Source organism: Heloderma suspectum, chromosome 6 (assembly GCF_057233095.1).
Source record: "Heloderma suspectum isolate Gila_16-S chromosome 6, 16-S_ref, whole genome shotgun sequence".
In the NCBI taxonomy this organism is placed as follows: domain Eukaryota; kingdom Metazoa; phylum Chordata; class Lepidosauria; order Squamata; family Helodermatidae; genus Heloderma; species Heloderma suspectum.
In genome coordinates, this window is record NC_139463.1 from 24465672 (window position 1) to 24479150 (window position 13479).

At 46.8% G+C, this 13479-nt stretch overlaps 1 protein-coding gene across 1 annotated transcript in view; it reads right to left on the reverse strand.

Annotated features, from left to right (window-relative positions):
* Positions 1 to 13245, reverse strand: part of HEPACAM (hepatic and glial cell adhesion molecule) — a 55902-nt gene extending 42657 nt beyond the window's left edge. Inside the window, exon 1 of the mRNA XM_084808152.1 lies at positions 13158 to 13245. Within this exon, the coding sequence (XP_084664278.1) occupies positions 13158 to 13245 (88 nt within the window). The remainder of the gene's footprint in view (positions 1 to 13157) is intronic.
* Between the last annotated feature and the right edge of the window lie 234 nt (positions 13246 to 13479).

The window sequence follows — 13479 nt, forward strand, 5'->3', positions numbered from 1 at the left end:
GACGAACCACCCACTAACAGTACCTCCGTCTTGTCTGGATTGAGTTTCAGTTTATTGGCCCTCATCCAGTCCATTACCGTGCCCAGGCACTGGTTCAGAACAGCCACTGCCTCACCTGGTTTTGATGAGAAAGAGAGGTAGAGCTGGGTGTCATCCACATATTGATGGCACCTCAGCCCACACCTCCGGATAACCTCCCCCAGCGGTTTCATGTAGATGTTAAACAGCATGGGGGATAGAATAGAGCCCTGTGGAACCCCATGGCACAATTGCCATGGCACAGAGCAATAATCCCCCAGCACCACCTTCTGGAATCGGCCATCCAAGTAGGAGCGGAACCACTGTAGTGCAGTGCCTCCAACTCCCAACCCAGACAACCTATCCAGAAGGATACCATGGTCGATGGTATCGAAAGCCGCTGAGAGGTCCAGGAGAATCAACAGGGTCGCACTCCCCCTGTCCCTCTCCCGGCAGAGGTCATCCCACAGGGCGACCAAGGCAGTTTCCGTTCCAAAACCAGGCCTGAAGCCCGATTGAAATGGATCTAGATAATCCGTTTCATTCAAGAGTGCCTGGAGCTGTCCTACAACCACCCGCTCAAGCACCTTGCCCAGGAAGGGGATGTTGGCCACTGGCCTATAATTGTTAACATCCTCTGGGTCCAGGTTAGGCTTTTTCAGGAGTGGTCTAATTACTGCCTCTTTTAAAGCGGCAGGCACCACTCCCTCTCTCAAGGAGGAATTTACAGCCTCCTGGACCCAGCCGGACAACCCCTCCTTGTTTGATTTAATAAGCCATGAAGGGCAAGGGTCAAGCACACAAGTGGTCGATCGGACTTGGCCAAGCACCTTGTCCGCATCCTCAGGCCTCAGTAACTGAAACTCATCCAATAAAACTGGACCAGACGGTGCTCTAAACGCCTCTACCAATGGAACTGCATTAATCGTGGTGTCCAATTCATGACGAATCTGAGCGACTTTATCCTCAAAGTGCTGCGCAAACCCGTCACAGCGTGCTACCGAGGGTTCCACCGTCTCTCTCCCTGGCCCAGAATGTAACAGGCCGCGAACCACTCGGAAAAGCTCCGCCGGGCGACACTGAGAAGATGCAATGCTGGTGGAAAAGAACTGCCTCTTTGCCACCCTCACTGCCACAGAGTAGGCTCGATAGTGGGCTCTTACCTGTGTTCGGTCAGACTCAGCACAAGTTTTCCTCCACCTGCGTTCTAGCCGTCTCCCCTCTTGCTTCATTGCCCTCAGCTCAGGTGTATACCAAGGAGCTGGCCGGGCTCTGCTCAGAGGGAGAGGGCGCTTGGGTGCGATCGTGTCAACCGCCCGAGTCATCTCTGCATTCCACAGAGCGACCTGGGCTTCAACAGGAGCACCAGCCATACCAGCAGGAAAATCCCCCAGAGGCCTCTGGAATCCATCGGAATCCATTAATCTCCAGGGGCGGACCATTTTAATAGGTCCCCCACCCTTGCAGAGGGGAAAGGCCGCCAGAAGTCTAAACCTCAGCAGGAAGTGATCTGACCATGACAAAGGGACAGATGTTAATTCCTCCACTTTCAGATCACCATCCACCTGCCCAGTCGAGAAAACCAGATCAAGCGTGTGTCCTTTTATATGCGTTGGGCCGATGACATGTTGGGACAGCCCCATGGTTGTCATGGCAGCCATGAAGTCCTGAGCCGCCCTGGATACAGCGGCCTCAGCATGGAAGTTGAGATCCCCCAGGACCATCATCCTGGGGGTCCTCAACACCAAGTCCGAGACCACCTCCGTCAGCTCAGGCAGGGAGTCTGATGGGCAGCGGGGTGGGCGGTACACCAACAGAATCCCTAATCTGTCCCGGGTACCCAACACAAGGTACAGACACTCAAGATCTGCACTCGAATGAGCAGGAAGCCTGGAGAGGGAGATTGAATTCCTATAGACCACGGCAACCCCCCCTCCCCGACCCTCAAGTCGGTGTTGGTGCTGCACTGAGTACCCAGGAGGGCACAGCTGGGAGAGAGTGACCCCTCCCAGTTCCCCCACCCAGGTCTCAGTAATACATGCCAGGTCAGCCCCCTCATCCACAATCAAATCATGGATGAGGGAGGTCTTATTTTGGGCCGACCTGGCATTCAGCAGCAGCACCACCAGACCCGAGGGCAGACTGGTAAGGCTGCCAGGAACCATCAGGTTGGGGGAAGAACCAGAAGAGGGAACAGCTGTAAGGTGTCTAGCCCCTCTTCTCCTCAGCTGGCCTGTTAATCCCCCAACGCCATACCTCCCCCTGCCCGTGACCACAGTTATGGTGGCACCTCCCCCACCCCCTGAGTTGTCCAATAGTCCTCCCAGGCACATATTAAAATATTAAGATATAAAATATACAACAGTTTAAAAGAATATAAAAGAGATAAAAGAGAACAGCAGCTAAGAAGGAGCAGATAGTCCACGTTTGCCCCTTCCCCTGGTCTTTAAAGCTGCTGCCCTCTGCTGCTGCTGCTATTTGCTGCTGGTGTTGTGGCTGCTGGTGTCTCTGGAGAGGCAGGTGGGTAGATCTTGCGACTCCAAGTGCGACGCTAAGTGCGCACTTAGCGTCGCACTTGGCGCGACGCCGAGGCGCACGCCGAGGCGCTGCCTCTGGCAGCCCCGCCTTAAGTACCTGTGGGCGGGGGCAGAAGCAGGCTCAGGCTCAGGATCCACCTGGTGCAGCTGCTGGCTGGTCCTCCTTCCCCAGGCTCCTTCCCGAGCAGCCTCTGGCAGCCCCGCCTTAAGTACCTGTGGGTCTTATAGGCCCCTTCGATGGTCTTATAGGCCCCTTCCAACCCTACTATTCTATGATTCTTCCACTAATTAAAGTGTGTTTGTGCGCATTTTTGGAACGTATGCATGCTGTCAAATGCATCGATTTGGATCTGTGAATCACAGTGCAAGTTCGGAAATGTATGAACTTCGACTACACATTGTGTTTGAGTCAGTGTTTGTTCTGGAACGTGTGAACTGGGTAAGTCCTGATAAAAAATAAACTGAAACAAATTTCTCATACATCCCTAGTGGCGATCAGGAAGAGAGCCTTTTCAGCAGTGACACCCCGCTTATAGAACTCCCTCCCTTGGGAGGTTCACTTGACACCTATTCCATTATCTTTTCTTGTGCCAGGCAAAGGACCTTTTTTTCTCCCAGCCTTTCATAAAATGTCTGTATCTTATTTTTTTAACTGCTGCTTTACTGCTCTATTTTTATTATTGATTTGCTCTGCCATGTTGTATTGATAGTATCAATTGTATTGCTTGGGCTCAGTTTTGCTGTAACCCATCCTGGGAGACACTTGGTTGGAAGGGAGTATATATTTATTTATTTATTGCATTTATATCCCACTTTTTTTCCTCTTTCAAGGAACCCAGTGTGGCTTACATTATCCTCCTCCTCTCCATTTTATCCTCACAACAACCGCCCTCTGAGGTAGGTTGGACTGAGAGTCTGTGACTGGCCCAAAGACACCCAGTGACCTTCCATGGCCGAGAGGGGACTAGAACCCGGATCTCCCAGCTCCCCATCCAACCCTCTCACCACTACACCACACTGGCCCTCATATAAATGCAATAAACTACCTAAATTTGTTTTGCTGGTGGATATTCTGGGTAGATTTAAGAAGCAAAGCTCCACATTTCCTAAATTCCTAAATCCATGTGCAATCGCACTTGAATTCGGCCTTAAAATTTCCCAGCCTCTTCTCTTCCACCAAACGCCCTCCATAAATATTCCATGAGCAGTGAGTTGGATGATAGCACATGCCTGGTCGTCCCCCCGCCGCCCAAATCTCAGTGCAATGGACTGCCATGCCATCCCAATGGATGAATGGCTCTATTCACCAAAAAGGCATTTCCTTGCTTTTTTGTTTACCACTGGGTCCAAGGGTTCTTAATACTGAGTGGCAACCATAACACATCCAGCCGCACCTATTCATGATTTCATGGGAACGAACATGCAAGGCTAGCACCTTGAATAGCAAAAGCAGAAAATAACCAGGCGTTCCCTAGGCAACAGTAAGCCCTGGAAGGGAAAGCAAGGGCTGATTTTGGGAAACGACAGAGATCAGAGCTTACTGAAGGAATATGATTATTTGACAATACCTCCCCGCCCCCCATTTTCTATTGTTTTGCTTGTGGCTATTAAACAAGTTAGAAGCTTTTGAATTCATTTCATTTTTGCTTTTAAGGGGAGATAATATTTGATGGAATTGGAATCTGCAATACCTTTGTGAATGTTGCAATGAAATGAGGTAGAAGGCGTTGTGATTATGACAGAATTCACTGTTTTGGTTGAACCATATGAGCAGCAATGCTGGGTCCATCCCTACACTGCAACTGCTTCTCTTGTAGGCCTGGTTAATACATGCGGCTGAATGTGTTGGTAGACGGCACTATTTTTTTTTTCATTTATATCCTGCCTTTTTTCCTCTTGCAAGGAACCCAAGGCAGCTTACATTATCCTCCTCCTCTCCATTTTATCCTCACAACAACCGTGTGAGGTAGGTTGGGCTGAGAGTCTGTGCCTGGCCCAAAGTCACCCAGTGAGCTTCTGTGGCCAAGTGGGGACTAGAACCCCACTCAGCTCCCAGACTGCAGACTGCAGGGGGGGGGGGGATGTCACATTTTTTAAATACTCTTCCACATTCTTTTAGAAAACCTTCCAGGTAAAAATAAAACTAGGAGACAGGCCTGAGTTAGAACTTTTCTCCCTAAAAACACTAATTTTGTTAATTTGGGGAATCTGTTGGGTAGGTAGAGACATTAAGAATGGCATCCTGTACTGAAGTAGCATAGTCCATTACCACCTCCTCATTCGACAATGGAACCAATTACCTAGGGAGGTGGTGGGCTCTCCCACACTGGAGGCCTTCAAGACAAGGCTGGGCAGCCACCTGTCAGGGATGCCCTGACTTGGATTCCTCAATTGAGCAGGGGGTTGGATGCAATGACCTTGTAGGCCCCTTCCAACCCTAATATTCTATGACAATTCTATAAGTCTATGGTTCCGTTGCAGATCTAAACTCAGACGTATACTTTCACAGCACACTCCTATGAGTGGCTACTCAGAAGTAAGTCCTGTTGGGTTCAATTAGTCTTACTCTCAGATAAAAGCATATATGGTTGCAACCTTAATTTAGCAAAATGCTTTGTGATCTTTCTTGTTTTATTTATTTATTTATTTATTCATTCATTCATTCATTCGCAGCATTTATACTTTGCCTTTAGCCAAAAAGGCTGTCGAAGTGGCTTAGAAAGATAAAGTCACATGCCGGTTCCTACTCTCAGGCCTGCAATATAAATTTAAGACATGACACACAAGGAATAGGGATCGGGCGGGAGGAGATGACAGAGAGAGGGGTGTAAAGTGGCACAACAGCAAAGCAACAAGAAGGCTCTGGATCTACTATGGACACAGTCAGTCTTAAATTAAAATATATAAGAAATAGTTATATTATATAAAATATATAAATAATATACATACATACATATATGCGCATACACACACACTCCTTTAACATCACAGCTACTGATGAGGGTGGAAACCGAAACGTTCAGCTCTAAATATATTTTGCAATTACTCTGTTGTTAGTCTATCTTTCATATATATATATATATATATATATATATATAGTTTAAGAAAGATAAAAAGACCAACAACAATTAAAAATATATTTTAAGCTAAATGTTTTAGCTTCCACCCTCATCAGCAGCTGTGCTGTTAACTGGGCATCAGGAGTGGCAGTTTGGAATGCCTGGAGATTAAAGTTCCTTAGGAGAAAAAACAGGTATGCATGGTATAATGCCTATGAATTGTCCTCCAGATTAAGACTATTTGGACTAAGAGTTCTGAGTCTATAGATCCAGAAATTTTCCCTTTTGTCAAACATATCAGGGTCTTCTGTTTGTTCTATTCAAACCAACTGTAAATCCGAGAGACTATGTTCGGGAGAGCTGAAATGTCTTGCAACAGGCTGCTCCAGTTTTTTTATAAGAATCGCAGATTTGTGGTTACGGAACCTTGTTCTTAGGTCTGTTGTAGTTTTCCCTACATATTGCATATGACGTGTAAACTTTTAGATTAAAATATATATTTTTGAATACTCTATTGAGTACTCTGCCCAGGGCAGGCTAGGCTCTACAAAGAATGCATGACAAGTTCCACAGGGCTCTATTTTATCCCCCATGCTGTTTAACATCTACATGAAACCGCTGGGGGAGGTTATCCGGAGGTGTGGGCTAAGGTTCCATCAATATGCAGATGACACCCAGCTCTACCTCTCTTTCTCATCAAACCCAGGTGAGGCAGTGGCTGTTCTAAATCAGTGCCTGGGCACGGTAAAGGACTGGATAAGGGCCAATAAACTGAAACTCAATCCAGACAAGACAGAGGTACTGTTAGCGGGTGGTTTGTCTGCCCGGCTAGGTGATATTCAACCTGTTTTGGAGAGGGTTGCACTCCCCCTAAAGGATCACATTCATAGTTTGGGGGTGCTCTTGGATCCAGAACTGTCACTTGAGGCACAGGTGAACTCAGTGGCACGGAGCACTTTTTATCAGCTTAGGCTGGTATTCCAACTATGCCCTTATCTGGACAGAGATAGCCTAGCTACAGTTATTCATGCTCTGATAACTTCTCGTCTGGATTACTGCAATGCATTATACATGGGGCTGCCTTTGAAAATGGTCCGGAAACTTCAGCTGGTCCTGATAGGGCAGCAAGATTGTTAAGAGGGACTGGCCAGCAAGCTCATATTACGCCAGTACTTTTCCAGCTGCATTGGCTGCCAGTCCATTTCCGGGCCCGATTCAAAGTGCTGGTATTAACATTCAAAGCCCTTAACGGCTTGGGGTCAGGTTATCTGAAGGATCGCCTCCTCCCATATGTGCCTGCCCGGACCTTAAGATCATCGTCAGTGGCCCTTCTCCATGAGCCCCTGCCAAAGGAAGTGAGGCGGGTGGCTACCAAGAGGAGGGCCTTTTCTGCTGTGGCCCCCCGGCTGTGGAATGAGCTCCCTAGTGAGGTTCGCCTGGCACCTATATTGTATTCCTTTCGGCGCCAGGTGAAGACCTTTTTATTTTCCCAAGCATTTTAGCTTTCTAGACTTTTAGCTTCGCTGTTTTAAATCTGTATTTTAAATTCCTGCACTGCTGCTAGGTTTTATTGTGGTTGTATTGTCATATTGTGGTTTTAATGTTCTATATATTTTAAATTGTTTTATTGTGTGCCGTTTGGCTTTAATTTTTGTGATCCACCCAGAGAGCTTCGACTTTTGGGCAGAATAGAAATGAAATAAATAAATAAAGTAAGTAAGTTTCTCTGGAGCATGTTCCCTTTCTGATGCATTGCAGTGAGCATTAAGGCTGCTTTACACATTACAAAACTCCTATACAAAGGATGCTTTCTGTGTACACACATTAATGTGAAACTTGTAGCACGCAGATCAGCATGCATCTGACGAGTATCTTCTACACTAGAAAACTACCACATGTTGGAGTGTCCCAGCGCATGTACACAGAGGGGAAAACCCGCATGCCTTGTTATAACTGACCTCTTATTAATTGCTGTGCAGCAGAGCTGCAGAACCGCAGGCCTGGGAGCCAATTTTGGGCCACTTGGGGTCCCAGTCCAGCCCACCGGGGTTTCCCAGAAAGCCAACCACCTCTTCCCCAACCACGGACCGTGTGGTGATTTCCCAGCTTTTCTGCAGTTTTTTCCTCCATTCTAAAAGGTTGAAATGTCTCTCCTAAAGCTTAGTTAATGGCAGTACGAGCTTTAGCTAAACTATGCTAGTATTTTTATATCAGCCCTTTTGCCTTCAGCTTTGCCCGCTACTGGAATGCGGCCCCTGAGAGCTTTGGCCATCAGGCTAAAACTGGTTCCCCACCCCAGGTGTACAGAAGCACCATCCATGCCAGAATTGTGTACTGTGTGATGTGGGACTTTTAACAAGGGGGCGGGGGTTAAAGCTGTTTTCGAATACAAGGAAGCACCAAAGCCTTCCCTGTTCTAGAAACAGAAACACTTCTTCATTCAGCTCTGGGCAGCTGAAAAGCCTGGGACAGAATGTCCCAAGTATGCCCACCACACAACCGATGAGAAAACATGCCGGAACTGTTGCCACGGTGCCGTCTGAAGCGCAGAGGAAAAGATTAGCATGAGTGAGCACAGTGCCGAGTGGTGCCTCTTGGAGCACTTTTCAAAGGTGAATTAAATGATGGGGTGGAAAGCCAATGTAGCTGAATGTAGCCCAGGCTTTGAGCAAAATATGGGCTGCATCAGGGGTGGACAGACCTCAGGCTTGATGGATCTCGTTTGTTTTTTAACCAGAACCATGTGATCCACCAACCGGAGTCCGATGCAAAAGACATACGCTTAGAATAAAAGAATGCTGAGGTAAGGAATTTGTTTGGCATACCAAATCTGAACAGAGCTCACACACAAATCCATTCCTCATTACCCCCAAGAAGTCTTCATTTGAGCAATATAATTTAGTGTGGAGGGGTCATTCTGTTGCTGCTACTGGGAGCCAGAAACCCTTTGCAAGTCACCCAAAGATCTACCTGTAGATTCGGATATAACTTCTGCCCGCCTCTGGATTACATCACACTTTCCACATTTGCTTGGATAATAACTGCTACATTATTAACATTTCTGTCTCGCCAATTTACTTAACTTGTATGTTCTATCGGTGGCTGAAACAAGGCACAATAACATTCTTTGGGAAAGTAGATCTTCATAAATGGGAAAAAGAACAAATGGTATGAAAAAGACAACTGTGATTGGAGTATGATGGGAAAGCTACATTAACAGCACAATCCTATGCATGTTTACTTGGAAGTAAGAGAGCAACCCTAGCCCCTACCGAAGGCCAGCTGAGGGTTATGATGGGGTGGAAGAGTCCCACTGTGGTGTAGTGGTTAGAAGTGTTGGACTGGGACTCAGGGGATCCGGGTTCTAGCCATAGAATCACAGAATAGTAGGGTTGGAAGGGGGCTTTAAGACCATCGAGTGCAACCCCCTGCTCAATGTAGGAATCTAAGTCAAAGCATCCCTGACAGATGGCTGTCCAGCCTCGTCTTGAATGCCTCCAGTGTGGGAGAGCCCACCACCTCCCTAGGGAATTGGATCCACTGTCATATTGCTCTAACAGTCAGGAAATATTTTCCTGATGTTCAGCCAGAACATGGCTTCCTGTAACTTGGTCCCCAGTTGGTCATGAAGCCCACTGGGCCAGTCACTGACTCTCAGCCTAATCTACCTCACAGGATTGTTGTGAGGATACAATGGAGAAGAGGAAGACCATGTAAGCCGCCTTGGGTTCCTTGCAAGAGGAAAAAAGGTGGGATATGAATGTAATAATAAATAAAACAGAGCTCATGCTTTGCATGCAGAAGACCCCGGTTCGATCCCTGGCATCTCCAGGGAGGGCGAGAAAAGAATCCTGCCTGAAACCCTGGAGAACCACTGCTGCCAGTCAGTATTGACAATACTGGGCTAAATGGACCAATGATCTTACTCAGTATAAGGCAGCTTCCTATGTTTGTGAGCGCAGGTGTACCGCCGCCGGTGTTTCTGTCAGTGGTAGGAAGTGATCTAGGACATTCCAGGCCTTTGCCAGGAGTGGCCTTGGATCTCTCAGATCTAAAGCCTCCTTGCTCCCCCAATGCCCCCAGCCCAAGATGAGGCTCCCAACCTACACTAGTTCCAGGCTGGCATAGCTATTTTCCCTCAATGGGAGGGAAATTTTTAAAAAATCAAGATCTGCCAGAAAAAAGGCAGAAAGACAAGCTTCCCTCCCTGGCCAGAGTGGTTTTGGATTGAAAGCGTGTGACATAACAAAGCAGAGAAAATTAGGTATGGCCAAATGGCGAACTGTCCGCCATAAGACTCCCCCTCCCATGCTTGGCATTGCTCTGTAAGTCTCACTGGGTTGGATCCAGACTAGTCATGCTTAGAGGAGACCCACTGAAATCAGTGGGACTCCAGTTAGTCATGACTAACTTGCCCCATTGGTTTCGGAAGCTCTACTCTAAGCATGACTAAGTTTGGATCCAACCCATTGTGTCTATTGCTCCCTAGTAAGAGACTTTAGGATTGCAGTCCAAGGCTACAATCTTATTCATACTTACCTGGGAGTAAGCCCCATTGAATTCCATGGGGCTTGCCGCCCACTAGACATTAATTGACTAGAAGGCTTCAATCCTAAACACACTTACTAGGGCGTATGCGTTATTAAATATAGTGGTCTTACTTCTGAGTAAGCATGCACAGGGTTTCATTGCAATTAAAAAAGTGAAACTTTAGCTGCAAAATAAGTATCTTCCCACCTCTCACACAACATATTTGTTTGCTTCAGCTATCACAAATCAATCTGTTTTTTACATTGTTTCAGGTGCACCCAAGCCGTATAATCGTCAGAATTTTGAAAGTCCATACATAAGGGGAAGATTAGATCCAAGATCAAAGCAAAAAGACTGGTGTTTCACCAGTCATATAATATAGTTAGGGCGCAATCCTATGTATGTTTAGACAGAAAAAAAAGGCCTACAACTTCCAGCATGGCTGGCTGGGGGATGCTGGGAATTACAGGACTTTTTTCTGTCTAAACACGCATAGGATTGCATCTTTAGGAGCAATCCTATGGCCGCTAGTCAGCAGCTAGACAGCCATAGGCTACGCCAGTTTCTGGGAACCAATGTCAGAGCCAGCGCTCCGAGGTCAGTTCTCTGAGAACCAACCTCCCCCCACTTCCACGCTGCCTCACAGCCCCATGCTCCGCACTCGCAAGAGGAACACAGAGCGGCCAAAATGGGGCGCTCCCAGGGTGGCGTTCCGGGGGGGGGGGCGGAAATGCCTGTACGACACCTCCAATGTGTCGTACAGCAGCCTCCTTCCCCACTTAGCCTTCCCGCGGCTAGACAGCCACACCACAATTGGCTGTCTAGCCAAAAATTCAGGGCAGGAGGAGCGCGAAGGGAACAATCCCCTACATGCTTCTCCTAGGCAGCTGCCTCCAAGTTCAGAGGCAGATGCCTATGTGCATAGGATTGCGCCCTTAATGTCCTAATCTGTTTCAATATTAGGTACAAATTGAAAACCTACCAGCACCTTGTACACACAGATATTCAAATATGGCAAGTTTGAGGATATAGTCCACATGAAACATGCATGAACATATGTTCTGGCACAGTGGGGACGAGGGAGAGGGCCTTTTCTGTGGTGGCCCCCACTCTGTGGAACTCCCTCCCTAGGGAACTCCGTCATGCCCCCTCTTTAATGAGCTTCCGTTGTGCATTAAAAATGTGGTTGTTCAGGCAGGCATTTGGGGTGGGTTAGGGTATTTTAGAAAATGTTTTTATTGTGGAATTTTATTGTTTTAAACTGTTTTATTGTATGTTGTACATCGCCCAGAGTGGCTGGGTGACCAGCCAGATGGGCAATTAATAAATTTAATAATAAAAAAATAAAAAATATTCCATGACATTAACAGTGGTGAAATAGACAAGACTTCTCTCTCTAAGACAGGATGGATTCCTGAGTCATAATGGTGGTGATCCGGACCGCAACTCGAGAGGAACCTCAGTCACCATTCTACCGGAGCTAAGCAGCAGATGATGTGGTTAGTTAGGAGAATGGAGCTACTATCTCCGTGTTAACATCTTGCATCCTAATTGTTAGCACATTACTTGGAAGGAACAATTCTTCATTCAGTGTCACACACCATTAAAACCCAGGCCACAGAAGTATACTCACTGTGCAGCTGGGACATATGGAGGCACTAGCATCCCATCGCTTACCCTCTTAACGGGGCATATTACATTACAGGTACAACCTAGGAAGAGGTAATCACACCTCACAGTACAGTCCTTTGCCTGTTTGCTTGGAAGCAGGTGCCACTCAGTTCAGTAAGGCTTACTCTCAAATGAGTGTGTATAGCTCGTATGCACTCTTACTGGAGAGAAAGCTCCATTCAACTCACTGGAACTTACTTCTGAGAGTAAATATGCATAGGATTGCACTTTAATCATTAGCAATACAGTTAAGTCCCACACCGTCATTTTCAGCGAGGATTACATCATACATCTATCTTATTGCAATGTCCCACACACATTTAGGATCAGATCAGGCTGTTCGAAATTAACGTAACAGAACTTAGTATTGATATACTGCTTTCGAGAGTTCAAAACATTTTACATGAATTATCTTGTTCGAAACCTTACAATAACCCTGTAAGGCAGGTCTGTTATTGTCCCTGTATTGCGGATGTGGGGAATGGGGTGGGACGAAACCTAAGAGTGGGTTGCCTAAGCAACTTCATTGCACCGGCAAAATTCGAACCGAGAACCTCCTGATTCATAGCCACAGTCTCTTGCATCACGCCAACTCTGCTGATGGATATTCTTTTTGTTATTCATTTATTTCATTTATTTCATTTCTATACCGCCCAATAGCCGAAGCTCTCTGGGCGGTTCACAAAAACTTGCTTTTTTTCTTTCTTGCAAAATGTGATGTTTTATTATTTAAAGGATCTACATCATTTCTAGGGCTACATTGAAAACAAAATTGCTTTCAGATCCTACGCAATATGTTTCAGGGTGTCGAAGCCTGAGCCAAAACATAGGGTTCGCATTCAAAGCCATTCTCTAACTTACATTTTGTTTAAGCGTTGCAGTATTTTTCAGCAAAGCACTGTTGAATAATGGGTCTCTCCGGCAACTTCAGTCGCCTTTCTTCAAACGTTCCAGATGAACTCACAAGATCAAACTGCCTCCTTTTAAAAACGCACCCGAGCAGAACAAGCACTCAAAAGGCACGAGGTTCAAAGTGCCTCCCTGGATTTCAGGGGCACGCAGTTCAATCACCTGCTCTATAAAGAATGACTTGGTTAAGTCCTTTCTCACTACATTGACATGCAAAGGAAGACAGTGCTCTCTACTGCCAGAGACCCCTGTTATGTGAGGGTACATAGAAGGTGTTCAGGGGCTGCTTGAATGATTCTCACCTCTTTGCCTAGGAGCTACTCAGCTCACAGACAGGCATTCAGCACCTGAAGTGAACCCTCATCCCCTCGCAGGACTATCTGCCAAACCCCACAGCTCTGCTCCAATGCCACAAAGAGTGCCGTTTTCCTACCTGGGTAGTAGATTATAAGAAGGCAAGCTACGTGCACGAAACGCGAAGCACTGAGAACTCTGGACAAGACTTCCCTTTCTCTCTTCATTTTGGGTTTAGTTTTAGATCCTTCTCGCACACAATTAGCATTATTTGTCCACTCCGGGCACGTCCCTTAGTACTGCTTGGAGTTGTTCTGCCACCACTGGACTCTGCCAAGTCCTCTTTCAATAGACAGAGCTCTGTGTGTTGTGGTGGGGTGTTGTTGTTTTTTTCCTCCTTCTCTTTTAGTCAGACCTGGTATTTTCTGGTTTCATGAGCCCCACATCCTCAGTTTCAAGGG